The sequence below is a fragment of the Vulpes vulpes genome, chromosome 7 (genome assembly GCF_048418805.1).
Source record: "Vulpes vulpes isolate BD-2025 chromosome 7, VulVul3, whole genome shotgun sequence".
Lineage (NCBI taxonomy): Eukaryota > Metazoa > Chordata > Mammalia > Carnivora > Canidae > Vulpes > Vulpes vulpes.
The window spans coordinates 30,400,744-30,420,308 of record NC_132786.1 but is presented as its reverse complement, the minus strand read 5'-3'; the positions used below and the strand labels follow the sequence as shown (position 1 = coordinate 30,420,308).

The 19,565-nt window shown below is 34.1% G+C and overlaps 1 protein-coding gene across 1 annotated transcript in view; it reads left to right on the top strand.

Moving 5' to 3' along the window:
* The window catches only part of LOC112916316 (A disintegrin and metallopeptidase domain 3-like), a 99,890-nt gene that overhangs the window by 14,521 nt on the left and 65,804 nt on the right, over window positions 1-19,565 (top strand). The window contains exons 5-9 of the mRNA XM_072763475.1: window positions 579-655; window positions 1,792-1,969; window positions 11,592-11,654; window positions 18,690-18,761; window positions 18,994-19,160. Coding sequence (XP_072619576.1) covers window positions 579-655; window positions 1,792-1,969; window positions 11,592-11,654; window positions 18,690-18,761; window positions 18,994-19,160 — 557 coding nt within the window. The remainder of the gene's footprint in view (window positions 1-578; window positions 656-1,791; window positions 1,970-11,591; window positions 11,655-18,689; window positions 18,762-18,993; window positions 19,161-19,565) is intronic.

Genomic DNA, 19,565 nt, shown 5'->3' with positions numbered 1-19,565 from the left:
AAACTAAGGGTGATGAACATGGTAAGATACTAAAGAGAAAGAAATGAAGAAATATTGATTAAGATACTTTTGGGTAACTTAAAAAAAACAAGTGACATGTTCACATATGAAGTTAAATTAATGCTGTGAATTACATCAAGTTAGCAGTTATAAACTACACATTTAAGAAATGTGGCTAGGAGAGAAAAGATGCAGATAAAGTTATTTGTCAAAAATTAGAATTAAAGCAAGAATTATTTGGCAAAGGATAGGAGTCATGACTATTCTTAGAAAAAAAGGTTTAAGCGGAAGAGATTGCAGATAATGGAATATCTGGTGGATAATTTTATGGTAATGGCTAAATGCGAATGTTTGATGATATCTAGGAAGTAAAGATAAACCAGAAACTATTTAAAAATCATTCATGCACTTGTTGTGATGAGTACCCGGTGTTGTATGGAAGTGTTGCATCACTGCATTGTGCACCTGAAGCTAATATTATACTATACTATGTGTTTAGCTAACTGGAATTTAAATCTTAAAAACTTTTTTAAAAGCCTCAAATAATTCATGAATGTATCTTCATATATTCTTTTTAGGGCCATTGCCTTTATCAAGGATATGCTGCAGAGGTTCCAAAATCAGTTGTGACACTTAGCACTTGTTCTGGACTCAGGTAATGGCATATTCTAGAGATATAAATGATTGAAAATCTTGTGTGGCCCTATAATTTTTGGAAATGTCTTCAAGGTTAGAGTGAAGACTCTAGAGTGAAGACTCTTCAAGGTTAAATGTCTTCAATGTCTTCAAGGTTTGGAATGTCTTCAAGGTTAGACATTTGGAAATGTCTTCAAGGTTTTTTTTTTTTTTTTTTCCAAAGTCAAATGAGTTTATTCAGAAAAGGCCTCCGCACCAGACTAAGAAAATGAACCCCACTCCCACCCCCAGACCCTTAGGGGCCAATTTACAAAGAGGGGTGGGGCGGGGGCAGAGAGGAGGGAGGCCAGCGTGTGTGAGGTGAGGATTTGAGTCCGGCGAGTCCGGCGGTCCCGCTCATGCCCGGCCCGCTGCCCGCGACCGCGCTGCTGCAAGAGTGGGCGGGGCCCCCCCAGAGCTGCGGCGGAGCCAGGGGGCTGCAGGCACGCTTCCCTTAAGGCTTCTGGGGTTCGGGCTAAGGCCTCGGCTCGACCTCCTTATCTACCGAAATGTCTTCAAGGAAAATAGAGACTTTGATTTTGTTTCTTCTCATATACTTTCCTCCTCCTCTTCTTATCATTTTTCCTATTCTCTTGATCAGGCTGGTAGTCATAAAACTTATGCAGAAAGAGTTTTTGCTAGTAGGAAGAATATTCACATTTCTTAGCACTAGCACCACAATGACTTCTAAATGTCATAATAGAGAGAAGAAGCTATAAAATTGTGTTTGAAAGTTTAGCCAAGCGAGAAGAGATATTAGACCACAAAGACCACTGTTAAATTCCTACAAAATGTTTTTATAGGGGATCCCTGGGTGGTGCAGTGGTTTAGTGCCTGCCTTCGGCTCAGGGTGTGGTCCTGGAGTCCCGGGATCGATTCCACATCGGGCTCCCTGCATGGAGCCTGCTTCTCCCTCTGCCTGTGTCTCTGCCTCTCTCTCTCTCTCTCTCTCTCTCTCTCAATCTGTCTCTCATGAGTAAATAAAATCTTTAAAAAAAAGAAAAAAAAGCCTGTTTTTTAAAAAAAATGTTTTTATATAATGTTGATTTACATTTCTCAGTAGGTAATCTAGATTAATTATGTTTTTATTTCTTTCTTATGTGTTTAAATATCTAGGGGATTATTGCTGTTGCAGAATGTCAGTTATGGCATTGAGCCACTGGAATCTGCAGCTGCATATGAGCATATGCTTTATCAAATAAAGAATAATAAAATTGATTTTTCCCCTGTACAAGAAAATTATACTATGACTCAACTGGTAGATCACCCCTACAGGATTCTTGTGAAATCAGAAGTAAGTAACCACCTATATGTGATCTTTGCTTGTGTTATCTTTGATAAGTTTATTCACATTGGAATTATTACATTTGGAAAGCAAATAAACTGGTAATTAAAATATTCTGTTGTAAGATATTAATTTTAAATATATTTTTATGTTTAGTCATATATCTAGAAAATGTAATAGCTATAAATGCACATAATTAAAAAACCAAAATTCTTACATTTTTCTAATTGTGAGTATATTGATGCATTATACATATTTGTACTGTTTTCAAATTAACATTCTATTAATATAATGTTACACAAAGTTTTTGATTATTAGTTTGTATGAAATTTTCCCCACCAATATTTTTTTTCAATAGAAAATTTTGCTAGAAAATGTAAAAGTAGAAAAGAGGCAGGAAATTGTCTAAATCTCATTGTCTAGAGATAGTGCTCTTAGAGTAGTGAAGTATTCTGATTCTTTTAGTATCTCTAGTTATAAATAGAAATTTATAAGTATACTGATTTATATAGCGATATAGCTATATACTCCTCTTTGAAATTTCCTTTTTTCTATTAAAAGAATAATACATATTTTTACTTATAATTAAATTATGTTACATTTATTATTTTAAATTAAGTATATTGCTTAACATCTATTAAACATATACATGTAAGGAAAATAAGAATGGACCATATGCCATTTTCTAGAGGTAAATGAGGTTGTGGAATCCACTACAACCATTTGATGTATACCCTTTTGTGATATCTATCTATCTATCTATCATGTACATGGGTTATATAATTATAAAATGTATATAGGTTATTTCCATTTATATATATAAATCTATATAAAATTTAAAACATATAAAATTTAAAATAAATTTATATATAGACTTAAAATGTATATAGGTTATATAATTATGTCATTATTATTTGTGTGTATGTATATTTATATATATATATATATATTTAAAGATTTATTTATTTGAGAGAGAAAGGGAGAAAGTGTGCACAAGCAGGAGGAGGGGCAGAGAGAGAGAGGGAAAGAGAATCCTCAGCAGGTGCCCCACTGAGCACGGAGACTGATGTGGGGCTGATCCTAGGATCCTGAGATCATGACCTGAGCCAAAATCAAAAGTTGGATGCTTAACTGACTGAGCCACCCAGGTGCCCCTTTCCATTTTTATATTTTTACTTTAATCAAGAAATGTACTTCATGAATGTAGCACAGTTCTAAACAATCACACTTTGATTATAAATATTTACATCTAGGGTAGGCATATTTCCAAAGACTGTTTGAGATATATATCTCAAATATATATATATATATATATATATATATATATATATATCTCAAAAAAATATATAAGAGTATATAAGAGTATATGAAGATACATTAATGAATTATTTGAGGCTTTTAAAAAATTAATATATATTTATATATATCTCAAAAGAATATATATATCTCAAAGAACATATATACACATAATGTATCTCTCAAAAAAATAATTTTAACTTCCTCCTTGGAAATGTTTGAACAGCTTTGTTTTTCATCATCAGTGGCTAAAATGAATGAATCTCTGTCCACATATTCTCATCACAGTTGGATATCATTTTAAAGAGAAGCAAAGTAAAATAGTAATGAATGATACTTGAACTGAATTTATGATGAATTCCATCTCTGTTGCTTTAATTTGCTTGTGTTTATTTTGTCAAAGATATTGGTACATATACAGGTTAATAAAGCTGCCCTTACAAAAACTCATAAAAATAATAAAAGATATAGAGATGACTCCAAACTTTATGCCCTTTCTTTAAACCATTTGCATATTGCATTACAACACTGGATACAAATGAAGACAATTTTCACCACTGAAACAGAGCACTATCACATAAGTAAATTGAAAAACTTGAAGGATTCCATGAATATTCTGTGGCAGAGGAAGAACCTGAAGGGATGGACATAACTTTGGAAAATTCAAGTAACACTGTACTTGAAGCCATCCTCCTCCAGTGAATTAGCAATAAGAGAGATCAGACAGGATAGGGGTAACATACCATCCTAGTTGCCTTGGTTTGAATTACAAGTCTGCCCATTTTAGCTATAAGAACTTGGATGAGTAATATAACTTTTCTGTGTATAAATTCTCTTACTTGTGAAAAAGCAGTAATAAAAATAATACATGACTCATACAGTTATTTAAAGATTAAATAACTTTATAAATGGAAATTACTTAGCATAGTATGTAGAAAAATTTAAAAAGTGATAAATAAAAATCATTGTTACTATTATTATTTGCTTACCATACCATATTTTCTAATGTAGTGGATCAAGCTAATGAAGTCATTATGGAAAGTTTGGGTACAAAACAAAATGTTGTAATGAATTAAAATAGAGACAAAAATGTCAGAACCAGACAAAACCAAAGATATAATTGCAGGAATGGAGATAAGTCAATATTGATATATGTTTGTAAATTTTCTATCTTTCATGAAGTAGTTCGAAAGTTGCTTTTCATCCTATATTTGATAGGCTTAGATCTATAGGTTTAGTTAAGCATATTATCACATGACTAGTGCTTTTATGAGCATGAATAAAGAGATTATATATCAGATTTTAAAAGGGAACAGAAAGAATAACATAAAAACATATTTTAGGCATATTTCTATATTCATGAAAGTAAACAAAGAGTTGAAAAGTAGAACAGAAACCAAATAAAATACTATAAAGGGCTTATCTATTAAAAACATGTTAAACACATGCACTTATCCCTCTTATCCCTTTTAAGAAACCCACTAAATGACAGGGATTTTTAAAGTGGCATAAACATATAAACACATACAGAACAGAAGAAATAATAATGTGTATCAAATAGCAGATAGCTGATTTAGCCCCCAAAAAGATGAATCTTAAACTGATAATGTTAGGAATTAGTTGGACAATTAGGTAGTCAGGGCCAGGGTCCCCACCAAAAAGACAGGGAGCCAGGCCAGCTAAGACAAAACTGGACTACTATCCTGTTTTACAGCTTAGAAAGACCACAATAGCATCCCATTTCGCAACTTCTGTAAAAGTGACTTTTGCAAAACATCCTCAGATGCAACTATTGACATTTTGTTGTGAGCTGAAACAGTTAAGACATAAGTCTCCAGATGTCAGTCCAAAAAGGACCATCAAAATTTAAACATTAACCTGATAGGTAGACAGGTACATGATTGAAACCCTGATTAGCATGCCTTCGCAACCAATCTGCAGAGGGCCCACACTCTACTTAAAATAGTTGTGCAGAAGACCTTATAAAAGTCCCTTGATTTGAACACCAAAATGGCATACCTCTTGGGTCCCCTCCCTCTTCGGGAGCCTTGCACCTAAATAGTGCAAGCAAATAAACTTTGCTTTGCTGTCCACCACTCTTCATCTGGTCTACCTCTTCATTCTTTAAAGAGATGTGACCAAAAATCCCAGGCACTAAAGGAATAGAAATCCTGAAATAGGAATTGGAGTAGACTATGGGAAATGTGACACGTACTACAGTACTGTTCAAATGTTTCTGTACAGTTACCTTAAGAAATAATTTTAAAGGGACTTAAGATAATTGGTTGAAAATAAGATGTGTAAGTATTTAGCCATCCTGGTTTCCTTTCCTAATGAATTGTTTATTTGTAGACTGAGAGATAATTGAACACTGCTTTCTTTGGGGAGTCTATGAAATGGGGACAGCAGTCACAGATATCCTACTGTATTTCCCCGTAGAGGAATAACATACTGAAACTAGTGTGTTTAATTTCCAATTGGCACACTGGATATTTGAACCAGGCTTATACATTCTGAGAAGTGTATTAGAAGACTCGTCAGAAAGGAATTAAACCAGCCAAAAGAATCAAAACTATTTATGTTAACAGCATTTTCCCAACCAAGACACATTGCTTTCTCCAAAGACAATACCCAAAAATTCCATATGTGGTCATCAAGATATTGGAGTAAGCTGCTGAGAGCTCAACTGCTAATATGAAGGGGTACTACACATATGCTGAAACAATTTAACATGGAAGATAGAGACATGAAAAGACCAAGTTTTTAAAGTTTGAGGTACCTAAGAATACAGAGGGTGAAGAAAATAAAATGGCAATATCCTTAGAGGAGTTAGACAAAATATTCCATCCATAAATTTAGGAATGGAGTGCTATTTATTAGTTCTTAGGGATTTAAAAGTATGATAATAAAAACGAAAAAAGAAAGAAAACTCCATAGGAAGTTCACAAGATAAAATTCCAGAAGTCACACAAAAAGTAAAATACAAAGACAAATGACAAGGAAAATCAAGAGATAAGATATTTAAATTAAAATAAGAGATGGGTAATACAACAGGAGTTCCCAGTATGAATAAACAGGAAATTGAAATGAATAAATCACAAAATAATCCAAGAAAAATTCTCAGAGGGGCACCTGGATGGCTCAGTCGTCTAAGTGTCTGCCTTCTGCTCAGGTCATGATTTTGAGGCCCTGGGATCAAGCCCCACATCTGGCTCCCTACTACTCATCAGGAGTCTGCTTCTCCCTCTCCCTCTGTTTCTCCCACTTGCTCCTGCTTTCTCTCCTCCGCCAAATCAATCAATCAATCTTCAAAAAAATGAAAACTTATCAGAATTGTTTAAAGTGAGTTTCTGAACGATATTTTAATTATTTATTTTAAAGATTTTATTTATTTATTCATGAGAGACACACAGAGAGGCAGAGACATAGGCAGAGGGAGAAGCAGGCTCCACGCAGGGAGCTTGATGTGGAACTTGATCCCAGGACCCTGGGATCACAATCTGAGCCAAAGGCAGACACTCAACCACTGAGCCACCCAGGCATCCCTGAACTGATATTTTAAAAAATCTGGTTTCCTATATATGGTCAGGATGCAGAATAGCATGAAATTTCCCAGTAGCAATACTGGAAGTTGAAAGGCAATACCACAATTACTTAAACTGAGGCAAAGTAATTTCTGATCTGTAATTCTGTATGAAGCCAGAACTACATAACTGAGATATTTTTTGAAATTTAAAAATTTTCTTTCCTCCTAATGTGAAATATTCTTCCCTCAAAGTAAAACAAATAACAATTAAACAGAAAAAGAGAGACTCTGATCTTCTCCTGATTGAAGATAGTAGCCCAAAAGCAATCACAACCAAATTCACAAATAATAGTTGCCAAATATGAAATTTCAATCACATGAAAAGATGGAAGAGCTGTGTAAGCTTCTGTCCTCATCCCGTATTTTCATGAGAATTGCTGTTAGGTCAAATCCCAGAAGATTTTGAAGCAAACAATTCCAACTGTCAGTGGCTTAATAGGTTTATGTCTTGCTCAGGAAAATATCAAAGTGGATGAAACTCTCCTGGTTAATTCTCTTCCTAGCTCTGATTTGGGGCCCGTAAGAGTACTCAATTAGATTCTTTGAATTTAGTCGAGAGTAAGGGGAGAAGGGTGTGTGCATCCCTACCTCAATACAGTTGAGTCTGGACAGGTGTCTCATTGATATCTGTTCTCTTGGAGAAGGGAGCAAACATCCTTAGATAATTGGTCATTTCTTATAATAAAGCAAAAGTGTAATAAAAATCATTAATCTCTACCCTTTGTTTAAGAATGATTTGACTTGAAAGACCTACATATATTCTAAAATAATAATATTTAGAAAAGAATAAATGAAGTATATAAAATATAAATATAAGATAGAAAAACACAAAATCCAAAGTGAATGAAAAAACTGTTTTATATTCATGTACTGCTTCATAGGTGCCACATACTGTTCTAAGAGCTTTACATATATCCTGTCTTTCCAATTTTTTGAACAATTCTAAAAGTTAGTATGGCTGTCCCCCTTTTCAAATCAGGAAACAGAGATTTAGAGTTTAAATTACTATTCTGGAAAATTCTTTGATAAGATATAGAGATAAAACTCAAACCTAGATAATGTGAGCCCTGAGATATACATTCTATAGTAGTCTAATGGTCTACATTTATATAATCTGTTTAAAAGATCCTTGGAAGAGCTCAGGAAATAAATGTAAGAGAAAAATAAAGCTATTTTAAAATTGAAAGCCATTGATAAGTAGCTAATGAATAATAGACACTATGATAAACCCCAATACATGATATTATAGTCAGGTTTAAGAGTCTCGAAAGCAATTACATAAAATGATGATAGAAAAAAACCTAAAAATGTGTGATGGTGAATTTTGTGAGTCAGCTTGGCTGGGACATATTGCTCAGACAGTTGGTCAAATTTTGTGGGTGTTTCTGAATACGATTAACATCTTAGAAGATGTTAATTAGATTAATAAGTTGATGTTAATTAGATGTTAATTAGATGTTAATAAGATTAACCCATTTTGTGGATGTTTCTGAATAAGATTAACATCTAAATCAGTGTTTCTGAATAAGATTAACATCTAAATCAGTGGACTTTGAATCAGTGGACTTTGAATAAAGCAGAAATGTCCTCCATATGTGGATGGACCTCATCCAATCAGTTGATGTCCTGAATAGGACAAAAGGATGGACCCTCCCACAGAATTTTCTAGCCAGCTGTCTTCAGACTGGAAATGTAGCATCAGCTCAGCCTGATTTATAGCCTACAGGCCCACTTTGTAGATTTTGAACTTGCCAGCCTCTATTATTATGTGAGCCAATTCCTTATATAAATCTAATTATAACAAATTATAATAAGTGTTCTGTTTTTCTGAGGAATCCTGACTAATGGAGTGTGAAAGACTGATAATAGAAATTCTAGATAATTAATATTGTCATTCATGAATAAAATAGCACCCAAAGTATTCTAGGTTATTAAGGAATAAAACATTGAAAAAAAGAATCCTAAATTTGAAAAATTTCTCAAGAAACCATGATAGAAACTGGCAATATCCATATATATATAATGTTGTTAATATGCTGGACTTTATAAATATTCTATAGGATTTTTGGCATCAAAGAAAATCAACTACAAATATGGAAAAACTCAAGATTGGCTTTTTAACCTTTGCCAAAATGAAGTGCTTATAAGACAGGAATATCTGTGGAGAGGATGTTGAGAATGGCTCTTTAGAGGGTATACAATATCCCAACTTTTTTTTACCCAGTCCAGTTGCCATTATGATATAAAAATATTCTTTCAAGAATTCTGACTATAGGATTTTGAGACATTATTACTAAATCAGTACAAAAAAAAGAGGAATTAAATAAAACAATTTAACATAGTTATGTAGAAAGCCATAAGATCTAATCAGTTGTTCTAGAAATTTCATTTGACAAAATTCAATACCCATTCATGATAAAAACTAAGAATAGAAAACTTCTTTGATCTAATTAAGAACATCTGTGAGTATCTACAGCTAACCTAATGAATGTAAGTGACTGAATGTTTTACCTGTTATGGACTGCATGCTGTGTTCCCCAAATTCCCCTGAGGGTTGACTCCAACCCTCTGGAGGATGGCATCAGGAAGTGTTTGAAAAATAATTAGGGTTAAATTAGATCATTTGTGAGTATAGAGCCCTCAGGATGGGATTAATGCTCTTATTTAAAAAAAAAAAAAAAAAAAGGAAGAGATATGGATCTCTCTCTCTCTGCTTTGTCCTGTGAGAGGAAGGCAGCCATTTGCAAACTAGGAAGAGTGCTCTTATCCAAGGGCATCTGCTCAGGCCTTGATCTTGAACTTCCCAGCCTCTAGAGCTGTGAGAAATGAGGGTTTGCTGTTTAAGCCAGCTGTTCTATGGTATACGTTGTTACAGCCTGCACTGACTAAAACAGACCCTAAGATTAGGAATAACTCAAGGCTGTCTGCCCTCACTATTGCCAGTCAGCATTTTACTAGAGTTTCTGGATACTAAATAGGAAAAAGAATAATAATAAATGGCATACAGGGACACCTGGGTAGCTCAGCGGTTAAATGTCTCTCTGCCTTTGGCTCAGGGCGTGATCCTGGAGTCCGGGGATCGAGTCCTGCATCAGGCTCCCTGCATGGAGCCTGCTTCTCCCTCTGCCTGTGTCTCTGTCTCTGTCTCTGTCTCTCTGTATCTCTCGGGGATAAATAAAATAAAATAAAATAAAATAAAATGGCATACATTGTTTAAAGGAAAAAAATAACCTTATGTTTTTAGTGACCTAACTCTGTGTGTATAGATTAAAAAGAAATTCTGTCAAAGCAATCAGGACTGTAAGAGTGACACTTTGCTATAAGAGCAAGTGATATTCCTTATATCACAAGGAATAAAGATACTGACATTGTTAAAATGTCCATTTCCCCTCAGTTAATCTGTAGATTCAGTATAATCCCAATTTTGATAATTCCAGGAAACATTTTCACACATATTGGTTCTCAAATTCATGAGGAGATGCAAAGACCCTAGAATAATCAAACTATCTTAGAAAGCAATCTGGTACTTTTGTATTACTTTACACACCCACAGTTACCATATGACTCAAGTATTCCATTTTTAAATATTTACCAAGAACAATGAATATAACTTTACAATGATCTGTACATGGATATTCATAGATTTATTCATGTCATAATATTTATTTATTATGTCTTTATAATCTGCCTGCATATGTTTACAAAGATTTTGATTGTTGTTAGCAGAAAAGTAAACTAGGCTAAACATAATTGGTTCTTAAGGCTGTCACTAAGTAAAAATTTGTTACTATTATCAAGTTGCAGATACGTTTGTGCAGGGCCCTAGGAATATTTAAGTTTGGGCCCAGTTCAAAAGTTCATGGTTCTACCCAGTGAGGATGTGCATAAGGCCTACCTCCTTTATGTCCTCCCAGTTATGTTTTAAAACACCTTTACATAAGTGACACCATTTTATTCCATCTTTCACAGCATTGACAGGTCAATGGTATATTTCTAAAATGGTATATTTCTAAAATGACACATTACTTAGCAGTAAAAACTAATGAATTAATAATCACAACAACATGAGTGAATGCTGAGGGAAAAAAGAAACAAAAGAGTACACACTATATGATTCCAGTTATATGAAATTCTGGAATAGATTATTCTAACCTATGGTAAGAGAAAACAGGTCAATTGGTTGCCTTCAGCCATGTGGATGATTGACTTGGCAGAGCAAAATGGAAATTTTCTCTATTAACTTCTGGAAATTGTTACATGGGTATTTACATTAGTGCCAATTCTTATAGCTGTATTCTTAAAACGAATGCATTCTATTGAATATAAGCCACAAGTTAATACAGATAATTAAAATAATGAAAATATATAGGCAACATTTGGAGGACAGTCGGTGGAAGTTCATTTAACTTCAAGGTTGGGGAAGAGGTTTTCAGAGGAAGGAAACATGGGTTCTCCCTCCAGTAACTTTTTGAGGATTCTAATTATGAGGAATATAGGTAAAATCTTTTGATTTCTTCCTAAAATTTGTATTTGGAATCTACTTATTTATTCAATGGGTATTCTCTTATTTTCTAATTATGTCTTGATGAATCTATATCTATCTGGTTTTCTATGTATCTATACCTCTCTTTGTGTATGTATGTATGTATGTAATTATGTGCATATATATGTAGGTAATGTTCATGATAATTACAAACAATATAAGAATTTAAAAAATGTTTTATTTAATGTATGTTCTCTGTTTCACAGAAAAATTCAGATGTGCTATTGAAAAGAGTTTTGAAAATACAAGTCGTTATGGATAAAGCCTTGGTAGGTATTATTGATATATTGCATCATATCTTTGTCCTGTGTTTAAGTTCAAAGGGAATATGAAAAAGAAACTTGCCTTGTTTGCAATACAGATATTTCATTCTGTTCACAATATGTATCTTAGGATAGCAGGATATAAAAAAAAGGTTGTTAATTGCTTTTACATTGACATACAGGGACCAATATTTATGGTATTGATTTCCAAATCACTATAGAATTCTAGCAATGATGTATATGTATGTATGCAAGGGTTCTACTACAGTATAACTATTGGATTACAGCTAGCTATAGATATTTCTGAATCCACTCTGTAATGTGGTGAATTCTTTTCCTTGAATTGATTTCCATTTTAAAACAAGCTATTTTGTTTATTAGATCCTTATCATTAAATATTCTCTTTTATGAGATTAGTTTATGCTGGCTGTATAATTGCTTGAGTTCTCTAGTGGAAGTTCTGTATTTCGAAAATGAGATTTATTCATAGGAATATCCATTTAGTTATGGAATTCTTGTTTATGTAATCACTTTGAGCAAAGTCATATGAGTAGCAAGTTAAAAAATCAGATTTGTCCATTATCACTGATATTTTTGCATAAAGTATCTTAACAAGTGTCACAATGTCATGATTTTGGTCATAAACGGAAACATTTTTAAAAAAGGAAATATTTAGATCTTTAAATAATTTAAAAAAATCAATAACAGTAAAGAATAGACAAAAAATAATAAAGAAAAAACACAGTTTTTTAAAAGATTTTATTTATTTATTTGAGAGAGAGAGTGAGAGAGAACACCAGTGGGGTGAGAGGTAGAGGGAGAAGCCGACTTCTCACTGAGCAGGGAACCTGATGCAGGGCTCAATCCCAGGACTCTAGGATCATGACCTGAGCTGAAGGCAGAAACTTAGCCAACTGAGCACCCAGGCGACCCCACACATAATTTTATTACCAGGAGATAAATCATATGTATACATGTCCTGTTTTAATTGTACACATGCATATATATTCATACACTCTTGTTTTATAAGATTTTTTAAAAAAATTTATTTATTTATTACTGAGAGATACAGAGAGAGAGAGAGGCAGAGACACAGGCAGAGGGAGAAGCAGGTTCCATGCAGGAAACCCAATATGGGACTCCATCCCAGAACTCCAGGATCATGCCCTGAGCCAAAGGCAGATGCTCAACTGCTAAGCCACCCAGGAGTCCCATTTTTGTTTTAGATATACTATTTTGTAAGTTTTTTTAAATAATATTTTCCCACATATTAATGAAATATATTAATTGAATTAAATTTTGAGTTCACATAGTGTCCAACTACTTTAATATAAATTGAAATCTAATTTGCTAGCTCCTTTCTAGTCTTTACTGCTTTTGGTCTTTTTTTCCCTCTCAAAGAATATCACCTTAATATTTCTTGCAGGGCTAGTTTAGTGGTCATGAACTCCTTTAGTTTTTGTGTTTGGGAAACTTTTTATCTCTCCTATTCTGAATGTTGGTCTTGCTGGATAAAGTATTCTTGGCTGTATATTTTTCCCATTTGGCACATTGGATATAGCCTGCCATTCACTTCTGGCCTGTCAAGTATCTGTGGACAGATCTGCTGTGAACTTGATCTGTCTTCCCTTGTAGATTAAGGACTTTTTTCCCTTCTTGCTTTTTTCTCCACCCCCTCACTTTCAATCTGCAGGTTTCTTTAGGTCTATCATGAGTCTCCTGTAGGCAATATATCAATGAGTCTTGGTTTTTTTAATCCATTCTGACACTCCAAGTCTTGTGATTCAAGCATTTATTCTATTTACATTAAGAGTGATTATTGATGGATGTGAATTTAATGCTATTGTATTATTACCTGTTAAGTCATTGTGTCTGGAGATTTTGTCTGTTCCTTTCTAGTCTTAGTCACTTTTAGTCTTTTCTTCCCACTCAAAAGTCCCCTTCAATATTTCTTGTAGGGCTGGTTTCATGGTCATGAACTCCTTTAGTTTTTGGTTGTCTGGGAAATTCTTTGTCTCTCCTATTCTGAACGATATAGCCTTGCTTGATAAAGTATTTTTGCTGCACATTCTCCCCATTCATCATGTTGAACATAACATGTCACTGTCTTCTGGTTTGCCAAGTTTCTGTGGAGACCTCTGCTGCTATCTTTACTGGTCTTCTCTTGTAAGTTGGGGATTTCTTTGCTGCCTTTAGGATTTTTTCCCCCTATGTCTGTATTTTACAAATTTTATGGTAATATGTCTTGATGTTTGGCTGCTTTTGTTGATTTTGATGGGAGTTCTTTGTATCTCATGGATTTGGATATCTATTTCCCGAGATTAGGGAAGTTTTCAGCTGTGTCCTTAAATAAACCTTCTGTTTCCCCTCTCTTCTTTGGGTACTTGCATGATATCAATGTTATTATATTATTGGAGTCACTGAGTTCCCCAAGTCTTACATTCATGATCCAATATTTTTCTTTTCCTCTTCTTTTCAGCTTTATTATTTTCCATTATTCTAGCTTCTATATCACTTATTCATTCTTCTGTTTCTTCCATCCTTGTGGTCATTACATCCAGTCAGTTTTGGATTTATGTTACAGCATTTTTTAATTTTGGCCTGACTAGTGTTTAGTTCTTTTATCTCTGTGGAAGGTACTGCCTGATGTCTTCTATGCTTTTCTCAAGCCCAGCTTGTATCCTTGTGATTTGCTTTAAATTCTGGGCCAAGCATTTTACTTATCTCTGTTTTGATTAGATCCCTGGCCATGACCTTTTCTTGTTCTTTTTTGGGGGATGAATTCCTCCATCTTGGTATTTTGTCTAGGTCTCTGTCTTCTTCTCTGTGTTAGGAAAGCCTGTTATGTTTCTTGCTCCTGGGAGTAATGGCTTTGCTAAGAAGAGGTCATATACTCTTCCTGGCCTGATGCTTCAAGAAGTTTCTCCTTGTCTGCAGTGGGGGAGTTTGAACCTTGTCCAGAGTGTGGTGAGTTTTAACTAGCTGTGCTCTGGTATACCTGTTAAAAGAGGCCTGATGCTATTTCCACTTGAGCTGAAGCTTTGCAGCACTATGGTCAGTAGACTTGGGGCATAAGGAGGTTTTGCTGGTCTTCTGGGGTAGGGACCTGCTGCTCTCAGGCACACTTGCCCTAGTTAAGAAGCACTTGCAGAACATAAGAGTGGCTTGTAATCAGCTTAAGCCTCTATTGTTGATGGAACGGTGCTGTTCACTGAAGTCAGTCTGTGCTGATGAGTATGGGAGAAAAGTGGACCAGCCCTACCCCTTGTCCCTAAAGAGGTGAGTTCATGTCCACTGCTGTCCAGGAAGCCCTCATAGAAGAGCAAACAGTCTCCTCTTGTGTGTCAGAGGCATCCCTCAGATTCCTGCCTTCTCTCTGTCTGTGTCTGGGTAGTCTGCCTGCCAGGCCATGCAGTGCACCTATGTTCTATTTCAGACACATTGGATGAGTTTCAAAACTCCAAACTTTAGGAACCCATTGTGGTAAAGACCCATGCTTATCTTTGGGGTGAGGGTCTTGCCAGGCTGAGGCTTGTACCACTTTGTCCAAAGGGGCAGTTGCACCAATGCACAGGAGCTTGGAGTTTAGAGTAACACACAGCAAAAAGCCCAAGTCCAGGTTAGCCACCTTCAGCAGATGTCTCTGTCCCCCATGCTTAAAGGGTAATGAGGAGCACAATGGTGCCCACCAGCTCTTTTGTCTCTGACAGGGAAAGTCACCTCTCCTAGATGCGTTCCAAGAAAGGGGAACGTCTCTCCCAGTGCATCCCTGGGGATCTTCAGATTGCATCATTAGCTCCTGGCATCTACCCTCCTTCTCCACAGGAGTACGGCAGCACCCACTGGACTCCATACCAATTACAGCATGGATCTAATAAAACACCAGTCTTTGAGCTCTGCTGGTTGTAAACACTTAAGATAATCAGCCTCTCTTGTTTCCCAGTCAATGATTTTGGGGGAGAGTTTTTCTTATGTGATCCCCTGTGTACTTCTCTCTTTCCCTCTCTCTCCCTCTCCCCTTCCTTCTGTCTGTCTGTCTCTCCCTTCTCTCCATGGTCAGAGCTCCCTTTCCTCTGTAGCACTTGTGGTTCTTTTCTCCCTCAAATCATGTCTTCATACCTCCTACCCTCCATGATGTGACTTCTCTCCCTCCAAGTCCTGCAGTTTGTTCTGTCAGTCCTCAGATTGATTTCTTGGGTGTTTGGAATGATCCAACATTTTAACTAGCTTTGTTCCAGAGATGAGGCAAACATAGGATCCTCCTACTATTCCACCATCTTAACTGAACCCCAGGGGCATTTAGATTTTGATTTTTGTTGTTACATGGGGAGTAATAGTATTTGGCCTAAAATCAAGATCACAGGTGGTGGAATTATGTTTAGCCACAGCTTCTCCCATCAGGTTGCTAACATTGAATCTAGATGGCCTATTTTCCTCTCTCCACTTAGCTGGGTACCTTCTTACCATTCCAGTAACAACAGAAGGCATTTTCAATGCAAATGACATCCTGCAAAACAAAACAAAGAAACCCAACTACTAAAAACTTGGAGGAGTTCCTTAAAATATGCTTAGTATTTCTTCTTTTATGTTGGGTTTATCTATCTTAAGTTTTAAAGTATAGTTCTGTAAACAATATTGGTAGGTCTTTTTTTTCTCTATTCAGTCAGATAATCTCTGCCTCTTCATTAGAAATTCAGTTGAATTATGTCTATCAAAATTACTGATAAATATGGATGTAGGTTAAGTGCTATTGTCTTATTAGTGTTCTATTTGTCCCATCAATGATTTACTTCTTTGTTCCTCCTTTGTTACCCTTGGATTAGTGGGTTATTTTCAGCACTTGCTTTTATTTCCCATACTGTTTTTTTCCCCCCGCTGTACCTCTTTATCCCCATATCTTACACCAGTGGTTTCTCTAGTGTTCCAATGAAATGTTCCTAACTTTTTACAATCTAGAATTAATGTTATACCACTTCACATACAATGTAAGAACCTTACAACAGTAAAATTCCATAGAACCTCTTTGTGATATTAGTGTAATATATTTTTACTTCTTCATATGTTATAAACCACAAAATGAATTAGTTTAAATAAAATATTGATTTGTTTAAAGATATTAAGGAAAGGAAAAAAGCATTCATCTTTTCCACATTTTAACATTTCCAAGACTCTTCATTCCTTTTGTTGGTCTGTATTTCTGATTTTTTTGTTTAGCCTGTTGATGAGGTCTCTTCAGTGTTTGTTCATATGCAGTTGTCTTTATTTTATCTTCATTTTTAAAACATCTTACTTGGAAATATTTTCAAACTTTCATAAAAGTTGTAAAAATAGTGCTCGCTTCGGCAGCACATACACTAAGAAAGCTGTAAAAATAAGAATAATGGAACAACACCTATATTCTCTTTTCTTAGACTTATTGTTTTACAATGTATCCCATTATCACTTGTGCTCTCTCTGTTTGAAAGTAAGTTATAAATTGCATCATGGAGCTTTTAGAGTTATCCATGTAAGTAAAAATAACATGATTAAAATACTTTTTATCAAGTAACACTATACATATTACTATAACTTAATTGCATTGTGATTGGACAATGTGATCTAAGTGACACTTATGTTTTATATTCAAATAACTGTTTTATGGCCTAATATAAGTCAATTTATGTAAAACCTCTATGTATATTTGAAAAAAATGTCTCATTGTTTTATATGTTTTTATACATATCATATCTAAGTTTTGCTTTAATTTGAAAAATCTTGTATGTATTAATATGCCTGTTTGATCTATTAATGATTTAAAAAACTATGTAAAAATCTCTCACTATGATAATTTCTAATTTTGTTAAATTTTGTTTTATACATTTTGTTGCTATGCTATTATAGTCAAGTTTAGAATTCTTCCATCTTTCTTAATAATTGAATATTAATGCACTGTGATAATTATTATGTACACTTTTTGCTTTTAAGCTTTTTAAATATTAATGTAATTATTGCATTGATTAATATAATTATCGTATAATATATGCTTTTTGTCTATTATTTTCCTTGTGTATATTTTTATGCTTTGACTCTTAATATCTCTATGTACTCACAATTTAGAGGTTTTTATTTTAATTTGCATGTAGTGGATTTTTTCAATAGTTTCTCTCATTTACCTAATATTTGGTCTGTTGATAATTTGTGACTTGAAATATATGGGTTTATTTCCATAGTCATATTTTTGTATTCTTTTGTCTTGCTTTTCATATGTTCAGTTTTGCAAAGGATCACTTTCACTCATATCACACATGCTGCATTGTGTAATTATGCAATATAGTTTATTTGGATAGGTTACATACAGAGAAATAAAGTATAAATAGTCTCTAAGGACCTGGGAGGATAACATCTCTTTTATCCAAATCAGAGAAGTCTATGCATTATATTTAATTTTCTATTAGTAAATTTTTGGCAGACTTGCTGAAAATTAGATTATTGAAGATACCAAGTTGCCACTTTTTATATTTTCTGCTAACACTTAGAAATGTGTACATACACATAATTAGAAATATTTAGAGAAAAGATTATGACTTCTGTTCCTTTGAATGAAGACATATTCTTGAAATTATTCACTGTTATGGTCCTCAGAGGTCTGTATTTAGAAAGTACGCTGTTTATCCAGGATATATAGTCATGTTTTAGTGGGATGAAGACAAATGATGGCAGCATACTATAGTGGGGAAAAAAAGACTTAGTAGTGTAGTTAGTTGGAGACTTGAGTCCTGGTTCTTACCCTTAGTAGTTACAGAATCTTGGAACCTTAACTTTTGATTCTTAATTTCTCTATGTATGAAGAGAAAGTCAATCACAACCTTTTCATTTTAAGATTATTGATTAATATATGAAGTCTCTAGGTTTATGCCTAAAACTTACTAAGTACTTGATAAATCTTAATTCTATTTTTTCCTTTCACCTGAGCCCTGCATTATTTTAATATTTTATATCCATTTAATATGTAATAGTTTATTACTTGTCACTAGCAATTAAGAAACAAAATTTGCCTTTCAGTTTGATTATATGGGCTCTGAAGTAGCAATTGCAGCTGAGAAAGTTGTTCATATCTTTGGTCTAATCAACACTGTAAGTATTTGTGTTTCATTTAAGTAAGAAACATTCCTATTAATGCAGTAATATTGGTTGTGTAAATACCATTTCCAGTTTTTTAAAAACTAGTCCTATCAACTAGTTTCATCCCTCAATGAATGAATTTCATCTCCAAAAAAGAGTAAATTGAATATATTAACATTATGTATAGAAATGTAATGTACCTAAATGTACCTAAAACTATATATTATGTACCTTCTGTTTTCAGATGTTTTCCCAGCTAAATATGACTATTATGCTAACTTCTTTGGAGCTCTGGTCAGATCAAAATAAGATTTCACTTAGCGGGGATGCTAATGAAGTACTACAAAGATTTGTGTCATGGAAAGAACAATTTTTGTTTCAAAGGTCCCATGATATGGCATACTTATTAATGCAAGTATCTTATTTGTATTGACATAGGGTTTGTCAAATTATTTCATATGATAGCTGTCAAGGTTATATACAAAGTGTGTTTTATGTAATGTTAAGACACTTCAAAAAAGATTATATGCATAGTGTGTTGATGAAATGCAAAATATAAAATTCTGACAATAGCGTAAGATGCTAAGTCATAATAGGCAAGTATTCTCAGAGTAGGCTGTTACCTATGGAAATACAGTAAACTTGAAAATTCTGAAAGCCTTGAGATAAACATAGGGCCTCAATGGTTTTAAAGGTTTTCTTAGTAAATAATTAAAACCATCATTTGAACTTTAAACACAATGTAAATTAGTTAACAGAATGCAATAATTGCATATAATGCTAGTTAGAATATAATACATCAAATTAGTAGTGTGG